The following is a 20,235-nucleotide window of genomic DNA, read 5'->3' on the forward strand; positions in this document are numbered from 1 at the left end:
GTCAGTATTTATCATTATCCAGGCTGTTTTCTGATCATCAGGATCATGTTTTTTTTGTGTCGATCTGTGACGGACAAATACAGAAAAAGAGCCACTTTGTGTCTGATGCAGCATTGGTTCGTCTTTGCGAACCATCTGGGAAGTTGTAATTGATGATTTTGTCTCTTTAGAGTTGATCCAGAAATACCTGTCACCAGAGACGCAGTTTTAGTTTTGCCTGACTGTGTGACAGGGGAGGCTGTGAGGGTCCTTGGAGGGCGAACCCTGTGGTTACTACTGATGTGTGTGTGGTTAGGTGGAGGGGGGTGGCAGTTTAACAAGGGGGATTTATTATATCATCGTCTACTGACAGTTACAGTTTAGGTATTATTATCTTAGATAAACTGTCTGATTTCACCAGAGAGCATTTAAGAAGTAGTATGTCATACCTGCTGCATGTTGCGTGCTCTGTTATTGCCCTGGGGGTGAGGGTGACCGCAGCCGTCTCTTCCCAGTGGGGGTGACAGCAGGTAGGGGTTATTAGGGGATGAAGGCTGGGGGCTACAAGAAGGCTTTCCAATGGGGGAGTCCTGCGGTGAGCACTGTGGACTGAGGAAGGCGGACATTGTGGAGGGGCTGCCAGAGGACGGGGTCGTGTCCATACATTGCGCCCCACCTTGGCCCCCCATACTGGGGAGGGAGGTGTTGCAGTGTCCCATATCCTCCATGCAGCTGCCAGGAGAGCTCTTCAGCTGTTTGGGAGAGGACAGGGGGCAGCTGGAGGACATGGACATGGGCTCCTGCTTGATGGTCACCCCAAAGAAGTGCTGGCCCATCATGGCTGGAGTGTGCTGGTGGTGCATGGAGGGGTGGGATGGGGGCGGGATGGCGTCCTGTGTTGCTCCATAGCAGCGTTTCCTCTTGTGGAGCTGCATCTTCAGCTCTTCAACCTGACAAGCATAAATATGTCATTCAATTAAGGCTTCGCAGCTTTATACGTCATCTTTTTTTCCCTTGACACCATATCCTTATTTTCATATTACACTGAATGCTGGCTTAGACCTCCACACAGGGTCTTTGTCGACCGATACGCTGATGGTTACTCACCTGTCTCTGCTCCTGATGCAGCTTCCACGTCAGCTCTTCTATCACCTTCTGCTTCTCCACCAACATCTTATCTTTTTCGGCTTCCACGCCATCCATGCATCCACCATCCCCGGCCCTCAGTCCTCCCCCGCTCAGACTGCCTCCTCCCAGGCCGTCCTCCATGTTGAGCTGGGCCGGAGATGGCTGCAGGGCGAACTGTGTCGGCGAGGACATGGGGACGTCGCTGAAGCTGTCGGGGAGCGAGCCGCTGAGGGACAGCTCGGAGGAGGCCGGAGAGATGGGAGGGGTGGAGGAGGTGCTGGGGTAAGGGTAGTAGCCTCCCTGGGACAGGGCGCTGGAGGAGGATGGGGACTGGTAGGAGGACAGGGACCCTGTTGGTGTGACAGGGAAGGTCACCGTGGTGATGTCAGAGGAGCCGGAGGGCGAGGAGCCAGCGTTAGAGTCCTTGAACGGTCGGAGTCGATCGATGAGGGCCGTCTTAGTGCCGGAGACGGGCATGCCGCGAATACGCAGGTGCTGCCGGAGCTCTGATACCTTTAATAGCAAAAATGACAGAGATGTCAATCTGGTGGTTATGTCTGCCCACCTGTTGTATCTCCTGTACAGAGTCGACTTTTCTTATCTCACTTTTACTTTGTACAACCTACTTTTAGGTCATCCAGATTAGCTGGCAGGGGCCCAGGTTTGACCGGTGAGATGTTGCTTTGGTTGGGATATGTGTTCTTGACCGGGGACGAGGAGTTACTGTTGGCCTGGCTGGATGGACCGCTGGAGCTACAAGCTGATAGCTGCTCATTGGCTCCTCTACAATGAGACAATTGAAGTGGCTTAATTAGTAAAAATAGCAACAGCAAAAAAAAAACATACATCAACTTGGTGCCACCTCTAAATGAGACACCCTTTACAATTACATTACACATTGTAAATAATGGTAGAGTGAATGGTAAATGATTCTCTAATACTGCTTTATTCATAAGAACATGTTCGTAGTTGCCTGATTGGGAGAAATGAGTCAAAAATCGAATAATCGAATTGAATTGAACTGATGTTTACAAAGAAATATAAGGCATTATACAGGTTCATGTATTCTATTTTTACTTTCACATTATAATTTTCAACATTTCCCATATTCCACACTAAATTACAGCTTCCCCGGTGCTTATAATAATGTGAAGGTTGTGTGATTTCTATGCAGATTTATGGCGTTTATTCAGTGGGTGCACAAAGATAATGATTTCCTTGAGAGGTGTTAGTCACATTGAATCTATAACAGTGGCTGTAAGATGTGCGTTCGCATTGTGTGACCCTGAGTTCGGACTTTCAGTATTATGACGCAAATTGCAGCAATTCAGGGTTTCTGAGTACCTTGAAAATACATTTTCACAGCAGGCATTTTGGCATTCGTATGTCTTTGCCCTGCGCGATAACAACATTTCTATCCAGTATTTGGAGTCTGTGCCCAGCTTCCCAGCAGCAGCACTACAAACACTCTCCTGCTGCTCTCTTCTTTATGGCATACATTTCACAGGCACATTCTGTGGAAACACGAGGCTTTGGAGAAACTGGTTTCACATCCCAGGAAGATGGGAAACCTCTGTGAGATCATGAAAATACGTTCATAGGCTAAAAGCAGGTAGAGCCCTCCAAGGTTAGCACTAAAGGTGATCTATGTCAGCATCACAAATAGGACTTTTTATTGGTATGACAAACTCATATCCCTTTATTAATGCCTGACTAATACTGTCTGTTTTTAGCTATTCAATAAGCCATCAAGTCTACATTTATAAATAGTAGTAGAAAGTCATTCATAGAAAGTAATTGATATAACTTTAAGACACTTTATAATAACAACCAAGACTTATTTATTGATTTTAAGGAGCACTCTGTAGTTTTGATGAAGAAATGTTAATGATTTTTTTTTTTCTGTCTAAACAAACTAAATAATCAAACCCTCTTTGTTTCCATGACTGAATAAGCTGAATAAACAACCTGGCCTTATAGGACAACACAATTTACACTGTTTGACTTTTGTGTATATGTGGCGGACCATATTTTCCTCTGAGAACAGTTCGTTTAATCACTTATGGATAAAAGTTTGTATTATTACCTCATTAATATTGTAAATATTAAATTTCAGAGGAATTTGAAGGGAAACTACACAGTGCTTCTTTAAGTGTATAATGTCATTCTTGACCTTGAGCAGTAGACTAAATATTTGATCACCATCTCTGTGACTTACTTCTGGGTCTGGGTCTGTGGGTGGGGCTGGTAGCTGAAGGCGGGCTGCCGCTGCTGAGCCTGGGCCTGGGCCTGCGTCTGTGGTGTGTGTGCGTGCAGCTGAGACTGCTGCGACTGTGGATGTGTGTGAGCGTGCTTCTGCTGGCTGAGGATCTGCAGCTGCAGGAAGAGCTGCTGCTGCTGGAGGAGTCGGGCGTAGGCCGAGTCCATGGGCGGAGGAGACTTCTCTGCCTTCTGGTCCGGAGGAATGTACTGGTGGTACTTGAGCTTCTTCACCTTTGGCTTCACATCTTTGGGCTTCTTGTGACGGTTCTTGTCTGACGTCTTGGACTGTTCGGGGGGAGGGGGGTGAGATAGTGTCAGCTATCAGTCTTTACTAGGCATTTGCATCAAAAAAATGAATTGTAACCTACAGCAGAAAAGGGAAGGGAAGATGGAGGCACATTCTTTAAATGTTGCTGACCTTGACAATAGCAGGAACAGGTATTGGGGGAGTCGCCTGGCTGTTGTTGGCACCGGACAGGCCTTCATCCTGGTTTTGATCAGGAGGGTCTCGGGCTGCACCTCCCTGTTCACAGATATCAACAACACAGTGTATGAAGTCTTCTCTGGGTCCATCAGAGGCACTCAGCATGGCCAGCCTCCAAAACGTACACTGAGTATCTTTGACTTGGGGACTTCTGGGTGGCAAACAGGCCATTTGAAGATACACCTGTTGTGTATTTCTTGCATTCTGCAGATTAAACAGTAAATAAGCTACTTAGAAAACAAGATATAACAGTCTTCAGCCATGCTTGTGGTGTCCTTGTGGCTTTACAGCAGTGCATCAATGCAATGCAATCCTCACCTGCCTGCGACACTGATTTCTCCTTCAGGATTCTCAAGTTAAACTGAGGAGACGTCAGGACTGCTGAAGGCAGTTCAGACAGTCAATTTGTAATCCGAATGTTCTAATAACGCCCTAACACGCACATGTATTGGTGTTTTGTTTGCAGAAGTATTCCAAAAAGCTCTAAACAGAAATGTTTAACCGGCGTGAGACGCAGAGAGTTGGCGATTCAGTTGGAACATTTCAAAGATGGACGTCTAACAGATATAAACAGTCCCGTCCTGGCGTTAATTCAGTCCAGTGACTGCTGCTGATGGCCGTTGAGAATGAGGTCATCGCGAGCGAAAGGTAAGCAGTGAGAACATACAGGCAGCTGCGGTGGCGTGCAGGAATGTGACACCTGCCCAGTTCAACTCAGTCCAACGGTCAGTGGAAAACAGAGGAGGCTGAGTGCGATGGTGCTGCAGTTCACTCTGCCGCCACAGGAGGGCAGGAGAAGCAAAGCAATGGCATCAAACTATCCGGGGGACAGCAGGGTCAGAGTGGACGAGAGACGAGGGAAAGGAGAGAGAGAGGGAGGCATGTTTTTTACCTGGCGTGGGCTGGTGAGGGCAGGTGAGGAGGAGGAGGACGGCGCGCTGCCAACGGCCTCAGATGAAGGGCAGGCCGAGCCCTGCGACTCGTCGCTGTGGTGCTGCTCTGGAGACAGACTCTCGCTGCTGCTGTCCTCCTCGAACGCATACGAGTCCTCCTGCTTTGGGAACTTACCATGGTTTACTGGAGGAACGACAAAAAGAGAGATGGGTGAGGCGGTCAGTAGGCCTCGACAGAACAGATACAGAGAGGGTTTTCACATGATAAGTCCAGCTCATTACAACTTAAGTCCTCTTTTCTGTTTATTATGCTGACGTGGTCCAGGAGGTCTAGGGACACAGCGACATTATGAAGGAGTCCAATGGCAAGCCAATAGTTGATCCATGATTATTTAAACCACTTTAAAGTGAGGTTAAACTTAAAGTGAGCACATCTAGAGAGTCTCTAATAACCCCTTCACTGCCCTGGACACTGAGCGCAGACAACTACATCAAGTACAGTAGGCCTGTAAACGCTGACAGATTGGATAATACCTCCTGTGTCCAACTTTGTGAGTTTAAAGTGAGTTTAAAAGCTGTGCTCATCTGACTGCTCACGTTTCCTGCCATGTCTCATTTCTTCTTAGTGATGTCACCCCCTTTCAGCAGTTTACTGGGTGATTGTTTGAAAATCACCACAAACAGCTCGGTGAGGCAAATCTTATCAGTACCCATGTGGTCGGTGGCCAACATTCAGCCCAGCTGCCATAAAAAAAAGTGTTGGAATATTACATTTCTCCAAACAATGCACACGTTTCACCTTTTATACATATCCTATCAACAAGTTCAGATTCCATGTATATGGGCTGACTTTCCCTGTTGGGAGGAGGAGTGGATGGTGGTGACTGAGAAGCCAGAAACCACTGTTCAAGACTGTGTTTCCACAACTGCTGATATTCTTAAGGAGCCGTGTTAGCGGTAACAAAAGGAGACCATGTTTGTGGCGACACGTCCAGTTATGCTAAAGCTTTTGTTCCTAAACCTGACCAGACCATAACTGACACACACAGTTTCATCTGTGGTTTGCATCAATGTACACTGCCCGCATTTATTTTAGCAATAGGGTTGCCAACGTTGTAAAAGGGTTTGTCCCACGTTTAAGGCTTGATTATGAACTAAGTGAAGAAGCAGCTGCTCTACACAATCAGGACCACCAATTTGTTGGTAACTGCAGCTTTGTTTGTTAATGCTTTGTGCACCACTATAGCACATTATACACTGAGATGACAGGGATCTCATCATAGGAAATGCTTACATTTTTATCCATCTCTGGATGGCCTGTTTTAAAGAACCAATCAGAATATTTGTTTGCAATAACTTCTAGGAGTAAAAACCCTGCATCCTGTACTATCTTACAATTTATTTGTCCTCTTTCACGTTGTTACTTCAAAGTATACTGTAAAATGTATGTTTGATGCTTTCGTGTCTAATTAAAAACAACACATTCACCAACGTTCATGACCATGAGGCAAATCAAGTACCAGCTGTCTCCCCAGAGGTAACTGCTGTTGTTAGCGCAGCATCACAGTGATTCAGTATACTGGAGGTGCCCCACCTGATAACATATATTCTAACATCAATTTTGTCTTTTCACTGGTAAGATGTGGTGGTCGAGGAATGTGACGTCACATATTTCTGTGCATCAGAATTTCGCGACGTTCGACTCAAATGTGTCGACAGATGTGGATGCTTCTAGATCACTGTCGGCCAAATCACAACAGGTTAATCCATCAAGTTGTGATAAACGGAAATAGTCCTTTTGACACAAGAGAGAGATAGAGGACATTGTGTTGTTTAGGAGCAGACTGCGTGCACATTGCAAACCACTGCACGTTGTACACAACGCATGTCCCCTATGTGACCAGAGGTGCTCACACACTGCCTGTCTGTCACTGACACCTAGTACCACACTCAGCCCGGAGGTGTTACGCTGTGTGGGTGAGAGACTGACACTGCCACTTTACATCCACCACGCTTCTGATTGGCCAGGCTGATAGCGAGCACAGCTTTAATTGGAGGAGCTAAGAGTGGCTATCTTAACAGAGCTGAAGGGCAATGTGTGTGTGTGTGTGTGTGTGCGTGTGTGTGTGGAGGTATAAGATTCTCTTTTTGTATCCAAACATGTGACAGGCAGGAACAGACCCTGGTTTCAATCACAGCACCAGGCTCATTCTGTGCAACTCAATGACCTCGCAATACACACAAACACACACACGCGCAGAGCTTAACACATAGCTTACTGCGCAGCATTGTCCTAAATGCCATTTCCTCCCACCTGTTCATGTTTAACTCCTTCACTCACACACACACACACACACTCACACTCTGAATGGGTCATGTGTGAACGTGCTGGTCTCCCTGCTACATACAGTCTGGTACATGCTGTTTCCATGAGTCTTTAAGTCAATTTGATGTCACCGGGAGATTGAGACGGCAGAATTGCAGGAAACATGCGAGCCGTGTACACTTCCGCTTTCTAAGTGGCTGTCTACGGCGGGTCACATAGTTTCCAACTGTACCGGACAGAGGTTGAAGCGATCGTTGGGAGTGTTGTGTCGGGGATATAGAGCTTTAAGGTGAGGGGTTAATGCTGCAGGCGAGGGGGGACGCAACAGCCTGCTCCTGTCACAGAGCTGTGTAGGTGGCTATACAGGCCCGTTAAAGCGACGACAAAGCAGGGAGGAGGAGGAGGTGTGGGCACAAACGCACACACAGGTACGCCCACACGGACACACCAGGATGCACTCAAACTCAAATACACACCGCCACTTCTGAAGAAAAAGGGTGGACCCAAATACAGCTGCTGTTCATCTCAATAAACGGCGCTCCCCTCCTCCTGCAGAGGTAGTGTAAACCAGGCTGACGGCAGCCCGCCGTCTCCTTTACGCAACATGTTTACTGGGAGCTCAAGGGGGCAAAGCATAAAACCGCTAAAACACATGAGTCTCAGAAACACTAGTCGCGCTGCCAAGAATGATATAGAGAGAGGGAGTAACATGTTGAGCACTGGAAGACAAACAGTGTGAGGACAGATCCTTCACACAGCGCTACATCAGTGCAGCGTCCGAGCACGCTTATTGTGTATTCGTGTATTCCCTCAAACCAAACACCGGACGAGGTGGAGGTCTCGAGAGGGCTGCTCAGGACTCACAATACACGTCGGCAAATAGAGTCGCCAAAGCACCTCTTCTCCATGAAAACCAGCCTTTTTGTTTTCCAGCACCACAACAACAACATTTTTTGGATCCACACAGGCTTTAAGGGATTTCCTGAAATAAGCACGGTGTTCTAGAAAAATGTAAATAACATTCTCCGAGCAAGAGATACAAATAAATAGTTTTTCCTTCCAAGAAATGTGGCTCACATTAAGAAGGAACAACAGGAAACAGGTACTGAGAGAGTCCAGGAGAACGTCAAGGTGGGGATGCTGACACTTGCGGATCACCGGTCTTCTGAAATTTCATATGTGATTGTTCCACTCATCTATTAAGTCAACCTAAATTAATGGTTAATGAAACATTTCCTGATATGTTATAGAGTAATTAATACGCCATTACAAAGAGCTAACGTTGTGTTGTTGTGAAAAAAACAATGCTTGGCTGGTTGTTGGCTGGTAATGTAGGTTTCCACGAATAAATTATGAAAAGTGTTTGGCCGCCACAAGCCAGTGTCTCTGTGGTGCCTTTTCTGACACCTCACGCCTAAAACTCCAAAAGTCAGAAGGCTCATCCAGCGTGCATATTGATTTTATTTATTTTAATTTGGGGAGCATCTCCGCATTGATTAGACTTCGTTCAACTTGAGCCTGCATAAATAAACTTGGCTTTACTAAGAAAAGAATCATTTTATCTTGGTGAACCAGAGATCTGCTTAATTTTAAATCTGGATTTAAGAGCTAATCTTAGATTAAGTGAATCCTGTATCCTGTGTATATCATTTATAAAGGGGGCCTGAGAATACAGTGGTACCATTGTTTCTGTTCAACCACGAGCTCAATCAACTTAAAAGGTTAACTATTAGTTTTCTCATTTTGTACTTAACTTTGGAGAATCTTCTCATCTAATATGTTAAAATGTCCAAATGGTCTTTTCAAATTGTAACCTGTGTGGAGTTTGAAAATATTAACAGTTATTAAGAAAGAAAGAACATTGCAGGTTTGGGGGGGTAACAGCTTTAGAATTAGTGTATCTTCAGGATAAATGTGATGTCAGCGGGCTGTTGGTCCAAACCTTTTTGTGGCGGAGGGACAGAATGTTGATAAAAGATCTCCAGTAAACGTTCTTCTTGCTTGTTTGACAAAATGATGTGACTGTGTTGAAGTCCAGCAGTGCAGTCACTAAAGTACATGCTTGTTTGGGTGGATTACAATCTCTAACAGTGCTTTGTACTGCTGAGTCTATGACTTGAACAATGGTTTGTTAATACACACGGTCAGGGGGGAAGCGTGCTCTCCTTTCCGTTAAAACAAACTGATGCTACCACCAAACACACGCAACCACACACACACACACACGTGGAGTCAAGCAGCCTGAGATGCAGCAGGTGTTAAAGGTGAGTTACGCTACACGACGGCATCTCTCTGCTGATACCTGTCATTGTGACGCCAGAGTGTAGGGGAATGATATTCTTTTGGACCAGCTCCAGGGGCCCCGGCCTGAGAGCCAGCTTCTCATTCAGGTCCTCGGCGAGCCGCGCTCGCTTAAGCCTCATCTGGGCCTCCAGAGAGGAGCTGTCTGAGGCCGGGTCTGCACAACACACAGCAGCACCACACCATCAGCAACACTGGACACAGCAGGGAAACACTGCGCACACAGGTCTGTACATATACTGCAGTACTGGATAGCGACTACATGCATTTACTCAGCATTGTGTCTGTGTACAGAACATGGCAATAAACAACTCTTTTCCTTTATCTTATGGAGTTTAGGTTAAATGCACCGTAGACAGTTATAGAATAATGAAACCATCTGCATGTAGATTGGCTCCCTTTAAACTCTGCGTTCACTTTTCTTCTAACAGCCACAAAATCTCCCCAGAAACTGGTGACGAGCCCAGCTGGCACCATTCTGCCTCCGTCAGAGATTAGATGAGTGAATAAAGTCACATTCTGTCATGTGTTGATAGTAACTACTGGTCACTGATGGTGAATACTCAGGGGAGGAAACTTTACTATACAGTGTATGTTAAACATTAAATGTGATTTGACAATATAGAATATTAGAGATTGGTCTAAATTAAAGCATAAAATGAGTTTGCTGCCTCCAAATTTACATATCAGTGATAATATACATTGCATGCCATTCTGTGGCTACTTTACCATCATGGTAACCATCATGTGTCATGTTACACTGAATAAAAAAAAAAAAACAGAAAAAAACATGATGCCTAACTCTAAAATACAATATGGTAACACGTGTTGGCCGGTTGCTTGGTTTGTTGGCAGGATTACACAAAAACTACTAAACAACGAAACCTGGGTGTCGACTCAGAATAGCACCCAATAACTTCTGCTGTGAATCCAGATAAAGGTGACATTCTTTTTCCCATTTCATCTGTATCATATTATTAATCCATTAAAATACAGTGCAATGTGTTTTTTGATCACCAGAGCAACATTTTTACATTTGGGTTTCCATTTTGTTTGTATTGCGCACAGTCACAGGGGATGCAATTTTACATCCGGCTTTTAGCTTCACGATGTTCTCCCGATTGACAGTCAACGCACCAACAGTGCAATACAACAAAACACCACGAAGGCCAGACCTGTAGATGTGAACAATGCAGGATTTAAATAAACTGGCAAGTGTTTGACGAGGAGGAAACACGTCCAACAAGGTGCACAACGGTGAATGCAAATAGAACTCCACACGGCACCTTTCAGCAGCTGGGTTCAGCTGTCATTTACCCAGCAAACACACATGACTCCCCTCGCAGCCTTCAATAAACAATATTTCTGTTTTGGATCTGCTATAATATCTGTTCAGCTGCTCCACTGCCGCTCCAGCCAGACACCTTGAGTGCTAGAAAAATAAATGGAGAGGCTGTAATTAAAGGGGCTGCTTCAGGTGAGATTTTCGACCTTCCACAATCTCTCTCTGTTAAATCCAGTATAAATAATCAGGGCCGGAGCTAACCTGGCTTGGCCTACAATCTATCCGCCGCACTCACAGGACTGATTACCCCGCAGCGAGGAGAGAACATCACATCAGTTCGATTATCTGAGAGCAAGAAAGAGCAACAGCACTTATTTGGTCAAATATAATTTTAGCGGGATATCTCTGCGGGCTGAGGCAGGACAGAGCGCCAAAATAAAAGGAATGATATTGATCTTTGTGCTGGACTACTGAGGTGGAGTATTACTCCCTGGTGAAAAATGGGCCTGTAATGTAATACTTCATGAGAAACTTTCAAAAATAATTCAAACCTCCAAATTAATTTAAGATTAATGTGCGATATCAAGAATTTTTTAATCTCCAGAAACCGCAAATATTTGTAATTAATCTCTCATTCAAATTAGACTAGTCAAATTAGACTAGAGTTGAAAGATGACATAAATGAGGATAGCATAGGAGCATATATATATAAAATATATATATATATATATATATATATATATATATATATATATAAATTGTATGTGCATTGGAATTCATGAATAAAGACAAAAAGAAAAGCAGACAAAGGAAAGTAAATATAAAAATATTGTAGGAAGGCAAAGAAGAATACAAGGAAAGAAAGAGTATTTGAAATGAAGGAGACATAAAGGGCTGTGACATGGCAGTGAAGTAGTGAAGGGCACACAGATGGAGGGCAGTGGGTGAAACACATTGTCCAGCATGGCAGCAGTGCCCTTCCTTCCTCAGAGGGGAGGCTTGGAGCGATCAGCTGCCGGCTACGTTGGCACGCCGTCCTCGTCCACCAGCAGGGTGACATCATCATCTGTTTAAAACTCAGCCTTCCCACAGAGTGTCCCACCTCACCTGTCACCCACCGGTCTGATCTAAAACCTGACTTGACATCACAGGGACAGCTTTAAGTGTGTTTAAACTGCGGAACCTGAAGTGCCTAAAAAAAACCTGTCCACCCGTGGCTCCACTGGCCCGCATGGGCATAATGTAACGTGATCCGGTGAGTCTGAAACTAGCTTACGGACTTTCAAACACTCTGCAGCAGTATTAAAACACACGACGCACTTTCAACCTATTGCAATACATATACCTGCTGACTTGTATCTGTCAAATGTAAACACCGCACTAAGAGGTAAGACGTATGGCGCTTTCAGCAGGAATGATTCCTTTTGTTTCCATCCACCGAGGATTAAAGCGCCGCTGCTGAGAGAATGACAGTGAAGTGTTTTTATGTGCAAACGCACGCAGGAAAAAGCACAGTAAACCTGCAGCTACGGCCCTATTATCTTTATGAGGAAATATTAGAGTGTATGTGTGTGTGTGTCTTCAGACCTGTGGCCAGCAGGCAGACAGTGTGCTCCTATGCAGGCCACACGCCAGTCAGGCCTGAGAGGCTGGGGCGGATTCTTGAATAGCCTAATAAACACCAGATGTTCCCTGGGTAATATATACACAGACCCTGTGCCGTGTCCATCTCCCCCAGCAGGAATAACACAGCCAGGCAGAGCCAGCCAGCTTCTGAGGATCACATCTACAGCCGCAACAGAGGAGAAGGATGCTGTGACGCCACGAAAAACGTCTTCTATTTTTTTTTTTTTTTTTTTTTTTTTTGACATAAAGAGCTGGGAGGGAAAATTACACCAACGCTTGAGAGAGTTCTTTTAGAAATCTAGTGTGTGGGTGTGAGAAAGTGTGTACTAACAAATACAAGCCTTTGAAATCCTCTTCCATGTGCGCCAGCGCCTGCAATCAGGAGATAAACAGCCAATTGAAACGTCTTTTTTAAAAAAGCGCTTGCAGCCCCCGCTGGCCAATTGCGGTTCTCCTTGCTGCCTTATCTGCGAAAGACTCCTAGAAACTGATAGGGCCTCGCCGGGCCTCTGGATTCCGTTCCCCCGCACACTTACCAGCAGTTTATCTGGAGGCTGGAGCCTCTGTGAAATGGCAAACGGTGCCAGAGATATCATTCAACAAATCCCTGGCCTGCAGTCCCAGTCCCCTTGTTGTTCCTGCTGGCGAGTCACCGAATGAAAAAAAAAACAAAACATAACACTACACTGCACGCTGGCATCGCTCACCGCTCCCAGGTCTGCAGGACGACAGTGCTGCAGTATAAGGAACTGATAAGATCTTAGTTTATAAGTGGCTGTCTGCTGTGTAATGTCTCATGATAAACAAACATTCGGTTTCTTATGAATATTCAATATTTAGATTTCCACAAGGGTGCCTGAATGCCAGTAGAAATATTTATTGTGTGATATTTGTGGCACGTCATGCGTTGGCAAGGTAACATTCAAACATTACAGCGCTGCCCCGACCTAAAGAAGGCGACGGGCCGTTAATCGCAGCAGGAAGGATTTAAGAGTGCCGCTGGCTACACACGGGTCTGCTTGTTCCCGTCACGTCGTCTGATGTGACATTAAGAACAAAGCCTCCGTCTTATAAATGGCGGCTCGCGCTCCGCGTTGTTGTGTTTCGGGCGTGCCTCGGCTTTTGATGTGGCGCTGTGCAGGCGCTGTGCTGTAAACAGGTACCGTCTCTGTAAATCTGGCCGAGCGGTCGCCGATTCTTCTGAGGAAGAGAGCCTCTTCCAGCATGAGAGCATTCCACTGCGGTCACTCACCGACCTGTCTCCCTCTACTCGCTTGGCTGCAAGCGCTATCTGCCTGTCTCTCTGCCCGTCGGTGCGTATATCCACCTGCTTCCTCTACGTTCACCTTTGTGTCTGACACCACCTGTGGATTTATCCGTCTCTGGCGTCTGGATCTGCTCGTCCGTCGTCTGTTTTCTTTTCTTCCTACCTGTTTCTCTCTGTCTGCCTTTAATGTTTTAATCTGGCGGCGTCTTTTGTCTTTTTGTTCAAGCTGAGTCGAGCTCAGCCCCGACACATTTCCACTCAGGTCGCGCCGTTCGAGGGAGGTGCATCAGAATAAACTGCAAACTAGCGAGAATGTGCGTGCTTCACTTAGATTCCAGAAAAATAACTACAGCAGCTGATTTCACTGATTAGTTTCTGGTTGAGGGTCGTGATTCTTGAGCTCAGCTACTCCTGTCTTCTGTCTACTCTCCTCCTCTTGTGTTCTTTTACAAGCAGCTGGCATCTGGTTTTATTGTTTCAGCTCAAGACAGCAACAGATAATCACAAATCAGTCATATCTTTTTCTTCAGGCAACATGTCAGAATCAATGATCTGATTCATGTGAAACTTGAATGATATGCTTTCCAAGATACTAACCCTATTCCAAATAATGCTGATTGAGCCAAGTGGACCCACAATTAGAGGGCAACTTTGCGAAGGCTGTAACCGCTCATATTTCTTTCTTCATTCATTGACTTGATTACTAATAGCGTCATTTGTGTATGTAAAGCTGCACTCGCCATCACTTTTATATCATCAATGGAATCAGAGGACGATAGACGTCTTCTCCGTTCGACAGCGCTTTGGCGTCATTCAGCTCATTCTGTTGTTTGTTAAGGTTTGTAACTTGCCCGTTGTGGTTTACTCTCCTGATGTAAGGATTGTGTTCCGGACACAGCAGGCAGCTGCTCGTCGTGAAAACAAACATGCCGTACACCATCTGCTCAGCGCCAAACACTAAATACGGAACGTTAGTGGCTAGCTGGTGAACTTCATGTGAGCTGCATGTAGCTGAACCAGTGCCAGCGTTTTTATCAGCAGGTGGTGGAAACCAAACACAGAGCTAAAAGAGAGGAAACACGTTAGACTTGCCAGGCGGCCAGAAAAACAACTGCCGGCTAACATGTTAGCCTGATCAATTTAAGTGACGTCAGTTTTGTAGAAACGTTTGTAGAAAGTCAAGGTTCAGTTCATATCCCGGTTCAGGAGTCATGGTTTGGTAAAGTGGGTGATGTGGTTTGTCTGTAACACATCCCCAACACTTTCTCTGTGTGACAGACTTGCACACAAATTGTGTCACCATCACAGATGCTAACAGCACACAGCTAAATGTTTTTAGTGTGGAACTTGTGCTCGCAGACTTGAATCTAGAAACAGTGCAGTTCACTCACTCAAACGTGACTGTTACAGTCCTGCATGACACTGCAGCCTCAACTAAACGGTAGTACAAACTATCTCGCGTAGGTTCTGGTATCTATTTGTGAAAGCAGTTCTGGTTTTGTGTGTCCTGGTTCTGAGATCTCCCCCTCTGACACTTCTACCTCCACTATCGCAATACGAAAGGGGCTGAATGGGATTTTTGCTGTGGCGTTCAGAGCGCTGAAAAATTACTTTTTAAAAAATGTACACCAACATCTTGAAACAATGTCCCCCTCACTCTGGGTAATCAACAAAATAAATTGTTAACAGGTTGTGTAGGGGCTGCTTCTTCGGACAATAGTAACTCCGGTGGATTATCCAGAGAACAGCGACGTTGTTTCGTAAAGGTTACGAATCCCAAAACTTGGACGATTAAAGCCAAAACCCACTCTGCGTGACCTGATACTACAACAGGTAGGTGAAAGGTTTTTTAGGTCAGTTGTGGTTTATTTGCACCCTTCTTATTTATATCTTATTACTATCTGCCCCCAGGGCTTAGTCTGGTCCCCTGCTTGTTCTTGCGGGCGAGTGTGAGTGTGTGCCTGCGTGTGTGGCAGCTCGGTGTTGGAAGGTGTTACTCACGAGGCATGATGCCTTGGTCTGCCAGCTGCTCTCGTGTCCTCCTCTGCTGAAGTCTTAACTGTAGGACTGAAGGTGGAGGGAGGAGGAGGAGGAGGAGGAGGGTGAGACGGATGGAGGGGAAGAGCAAAATGGAGGGGAAAGATGAGAAAGGGACGTGAAAGACAGGTAAGGGGCAGACAAAAAGCGTGAAGAGACTGAGAATTCAACCCAGTTAAAATGCTGTATCACAATTCTCACTTCTAACACAAGACACTGATGTCTATTTCGAGTGACTCAACAGGCGCCCGTGCACATGTATGTACAGTATGCATACGTGTTCAGAAAACACAGACAAAAAAAAAAACAAAAAAAACAACGCTGCTTGCTCACAAATATTTCTGCGAGCAGGATGTAGGGAATGATAAACACAGCTCCTGCCTTTTAAACAGATCTGCTCGGCAGTGTGTGGTCCGCAGCGCGTGCGCACATCTGTGTGTGTGCGTGTGTGTGTGTGGAAGCGGTGGAGGTGGGAGTGCGGGGTCATAAACATAGAGCCTCCCCCGTGTCTGTTGGTCGGCTTGTGTCTGTGGCTCTTTCGGGCTTTCTTTTTCTTCCTCCGTCTGTGTGTGTTTTTCCTCCTTGCTGTTATCTGACCGGCTCTCGGCGTGACCCTGGCTCTGACACACCGGGATGACTCGTTCAGCCTTTTTCTGCAAGGCCCTGATCGCTTTCTGCTTGTCTCCCGCGTTGCCGGCCGTCTTCATCAGGTGCCTGCATTCATGCAAATTTGGCTACGTTGAAGCGTATTTCCTCAAACCCTTCAGCTGTGACGTGATGGCGCGATGAACACGGAATATGAGCGAGCGCCGGTGCCGCCTCACAGCGCTCTCCTCGGAGAGCACCTCCATTACGTAACACCAGGCCCTTCCCTTCATCTGACATCTGCTTTAGTTTACAGTGAGGGGGGTCGTGACCCGCCGCTCGCGACATCACAGAGAGCAAACGCAGGCATTAGTTGCTGGCTGAGGGCTGACCAAAACATGTAACTGATACAGACTCGGACATGGGCCGTCCCCTGCAGCAACCAGCGCCCCACCATGTATACAGACACGCATACAGGCAGGATTAGTCCCTTCTGTTCAAGAAAAAACAAGGCGACAAATAGAGTAGCTGTCAATTTTAGCTATTTTTTCTTTGATTTGAACTCCTCACTTTTGTTTCTCTGTGAAACAACACAGCAGCTGCTGTATATAACCTGCGCTTTCTTGCTGGATTTGATTTTTACAACTTTTCAGCTGACACTGAAACGAGCTTGCACATTATGTGTAGGCTACAAATTCATTCGTACAAGACCAGAGAGGCTTCTTCCTCTGAGCGACGCACTATTGTTATGGCAAAGGCGGCTGCATTTCAAGTCGGCAAACAGGCTTACTTTTATACAGATATTGTCTCATCTGTAATGGAAAAAGCAAGGTGACAATGAAATGTAACTGTTAGTGTTAAGTTAATTCTGCGGACCGTCTTTGATTCCGACTCGGCGGCTCCTCGCTGCTCTGTGCTCTGTTTACTGAACGGGTTATCAATAAATCTTCTTCTGCGGAGCCAAATCCTAACGCTGTAGAACTTGCAGTGCTTCTAACAAGCTAATGTGTCAGCTTAACTTTACAGTAAGGCTGCTGACAACGGCCTTTTCTTTTTTTTTTTCTTTTTTTTTTTTTGCATTTTAACACACACATGCAGGTTTTTGTCTCTGTCGGTTTGGAAAAAACAAGGTTGCAAATCAAGTGTTCGCGTCTGATAACTCTCTAGCTGCTTTGACTTTGACTCGGGCGACGTCTCGTAGCTGTACTTGTTTGCTGAGAGGTTATCAAGAATTGTGTCTGAAAAAGCACAGCAGCGCGCCGTGTAGCGTGCTCGCACTCTGAAACAGCCTGCCTCCGACCCAACGCCTGTCTGTCCTGATCGCAAACAGCACATGTCACGGGCGGAGGACCCGAGCCAGGCTGTGTAATCACAGATCACTGAACCATACGATACTCTGCCTCTCTCGCTGTTGACTTTGAAACCGAAGCCATTTGTTTTAACTCGGAGTTTCTTGACAACAGAGGACATACAAATCCACAGCCACATTTACAAGATTTCAGATTTATGGTGTAAATAAATTACCATTTGGCGTGGTTTGCGCTGGTGAAGTGGCGATAATTACACAAGCCAGTGTAGCGATATTGAGATTTATTGTCCTCGTGTGTCTCACACATTCACGCGAATAACAACACCACACTTTTACACTCAAACTCCAGCATCTCGGCCAAAGAGACTGGGTTGCATTTGTTACATGAATTCCCCTGAACTTTCCCGCAGCACTCGGAGGAATGTGTTCACGACAGATGTATGAGCGCGACTGTATAACTTCTAATAAACAGGTATCCCTAAATGAAGTATTAGGTTTATTTTACTCTAATGCCCCTGCATGAAGTGAAAATCCACCTTAAAACCGAACTCACATATTTTATCCCAGTGGTCTTGGACAGTTCGAGGCAGATTTGTGAATGTCAGCCAGAGGCAGATGCAGCAGAGCCAGTGCTCCACCATTAACATACAGTTTCTGGAGCAGCTCCATTGACAGTGACTTATAGTCAACACTGGAATAGCAGGCTCATGCAGAAAATAACTTGAGCTCACGAGCCAACCCATTCCACAGGTAAGTGCTTTTTTATCTGTTGCCAGAGTGTCATTCATTGTCAGTGGCGGGTGTCTAGGTTTTGCCTCTCATACCATTACTTATTTTCACTTTTGTCCAAAATATTATCGGGCAGAATTTGCAAGGAGCAGTGGAGCCAATCAAAAGCTCCACTAATATGAGAAGCACAAAATGAAGGCCTGACAGTAGAGGCTGCAGCTTTGTCGAATGGGATTATTTCAATACATTTAACCAGATTAGGCCTGAGCTACATCATGAGTTGATGTTGTTTGGTTCCTCACTTGAGTGACAAGCTAACGTTATGTCAATGCGGTCGTTTTCAAAGGATAAATAGCATGGTTTACTGACGGGCCTTCCCCTGATGGACGATCAGGGGAAGGCCCGCTTGGGAGTACAAGGCTTGTTGTGTGAATTCACAGGCCATTACAGATTGAGCATTTTTTCACATCGTGTTCCGATTGAGACTAAACAGCGACAGCTAAACTGACGATATCTATATGGAAAATAACATGGAGGGTGTGTTAACCACTGCAGAAAAGAAGATGAAAAGGATGAATCAGTGGTATCGAAATAAACAAGATATTTTTTGTGTTTTCGATTACGTAGTCTTCTCAGGTAAAAAAAAAAAAGGTCAAACAAAAAAAATCAGACTCGGGTATGGAAGCTGATAAGAGACAGGTGTTTTGTGACGGCGGCGGCGGCTGTGTGTGGCGCTGGTTTAACATATGGTCGACACCTTAATGTACTGATTTAACTTTTGACGCCTCTGTCACACCGTCATGTAATGGCAGCGAGCTTAAGAGCGGGGCCGCAGCCCTTTGAGCTGATAATCAAATCGGCATGAGAACAAGTCGGCAACATACACGCTCAGTAAGCATCGGACAGTCCGCGGGGAGCGCTTAAATGAGATCTTTATCTTTCCTTTTTGCTTCAACCATGCAGCAGCAGCAGTTCTCATGGCTTTGGTGCTGTGGTTCGGGCACAGCGCAGAAGGAGCCACAGCACTTGGTTTTCATGGGGTGCGGAGTGTAAGCTCAAGTCGCTGCAGTTTAAAGAAAACTGTAAATCCTGGACGACCTGATTGTCTAAGACTCCCCCCTGTCATCGGCGGTTATCACGGGGAGAGTTACAGGCAGTTTTACCTCTCTTACGCTCGATATGTTACTCGTGCGCTAATAAATTCACTCGACCAGTCATGTCCGTTGTGAGGTGCATCAGCCAACATTAATCCCCGCCGACTGGAACGTCACGCAGACTTGTAGGAAGACAACCTTTATGGCGGTAAAGACATTATCTCTACATCTGTCCCGTATTAACCGGCAAGCGCACGTGGGTTAGAACAACACAGAACCTGAGCCAGCTTGGTAAAAAAAAAATAAAAAAAAAAAAATCCCCCCTGCTGCTTTCAAGCACCGCCGTCCACCCTGTCACGTTCCCCGGGAGCGCCAGAGGACATTTCCCACCCTGCCGATGTGCTCTAAACAACTCAGAGGAAAAGCGTCATTTACCCGGCCATTTCTGGGACGCAATTACGGCTCGCAGGGCCGAAGTGGAAGCGAAGGCTGACGCCGGCCCGGCCAAGAGTTTTTACACTCACAGCAGTGTGAAGTGCTTTTGCTTTCAGAGGCGCTCATGTATATCAAGCTTTCACAGAGCACAGAGCGTCGTTTGAGCTCTGTTGTTGCCGCCATCAGTTACATTTTCCTCAGGGAGATGGCAGTGTTGGTCAGACTGCACGCACTGAAGTACTATCGTGCTCCCCCACACACACACACACACACACACACACACGAACACACAAACACACACGCGCTTAGACTCACACAGTGTATCTTCATAATAAAGACAGTTACAGAGAGAATTTGTAGGTGTGTGTGTCAGACAAAAGGAGCGTGATGGAGTTGAAGAGTGTGTGTGTGTGTGTGTGTGTGTGTGTGTGTGAGGGAGACAGATGAATAAAAAGCCACAACAGCTGCTGTGTGTTAAGGGGAGTTTAAATCAGA

General features: G+C 45.9%; 1 protein-coding gene across 7 annotated transcripts in view; it reads right to left on the reverse strand.

Moving 5' to 3' along the window:
• myocd (myocardin) overlaps window positions 1-20,235 on the reverse strand; it is a 114,595-nt gene that overhangs the window by 5,457 nt on the left and 88,903 nt on the right. For 3 of the 7 annotated variants that reach the window (XM_037080513.1, XM_037080516.1, XM_037080514.1), the window contains 7 exons: window positions 15,553-15,618; window positions 4,746-4,930; window positions 3,788-3,892; window positions 3,326-3,654; window positions 1,734-1,890; window positions 1,087-1,620; window positions 429-929 (listed from right to left, as the gene is read on the reverse strand). In XM_037080513.1, coding sequence (XP_036936408.1) covers window positions 429-929; window positions 1,087-1,620; window positions 1,734-1,890; window positions 3,326-3,654; window positions 3,788-3,892; window positions 4,746-4,930; window positions 15,553-15,618 — 1,877 coding nt within the window. Of the gene's footprint in view, window positions 1-428; window positions 930-1,086; window positions 1,621-1,733; window positions 1,891-3,325; window positions 3,655-3,787; window positions 3,893-4,745; window positions 4,931-9,374; window positions 9,531-15,552; window positions 15,619-19,740; window positions 19,821-20,235 lie in introns of those variants that run through there. The other 4 variants (XM_037080511.1, XM_037080512.1, XM_037080517.1 and 1 more) reach the window with 3 other exon arrangements.

The sequence above is a fragment of the Acanthopagrus latus genome, chromosome 20, assembly GCF_904848185.1.
Source record: "Acanthopagrus latus isolate v.2019 chromosome 20, fAcaLat1.1, whole genome shotgun sequence".
NCBI classification, from domain to species: domain Eukaryota; kingdom Metazoa; phylum Chordata; class Actinopteri; order Spariformes; family Sparidae; genus Acanthopagrus; species Acanthopagrus latus.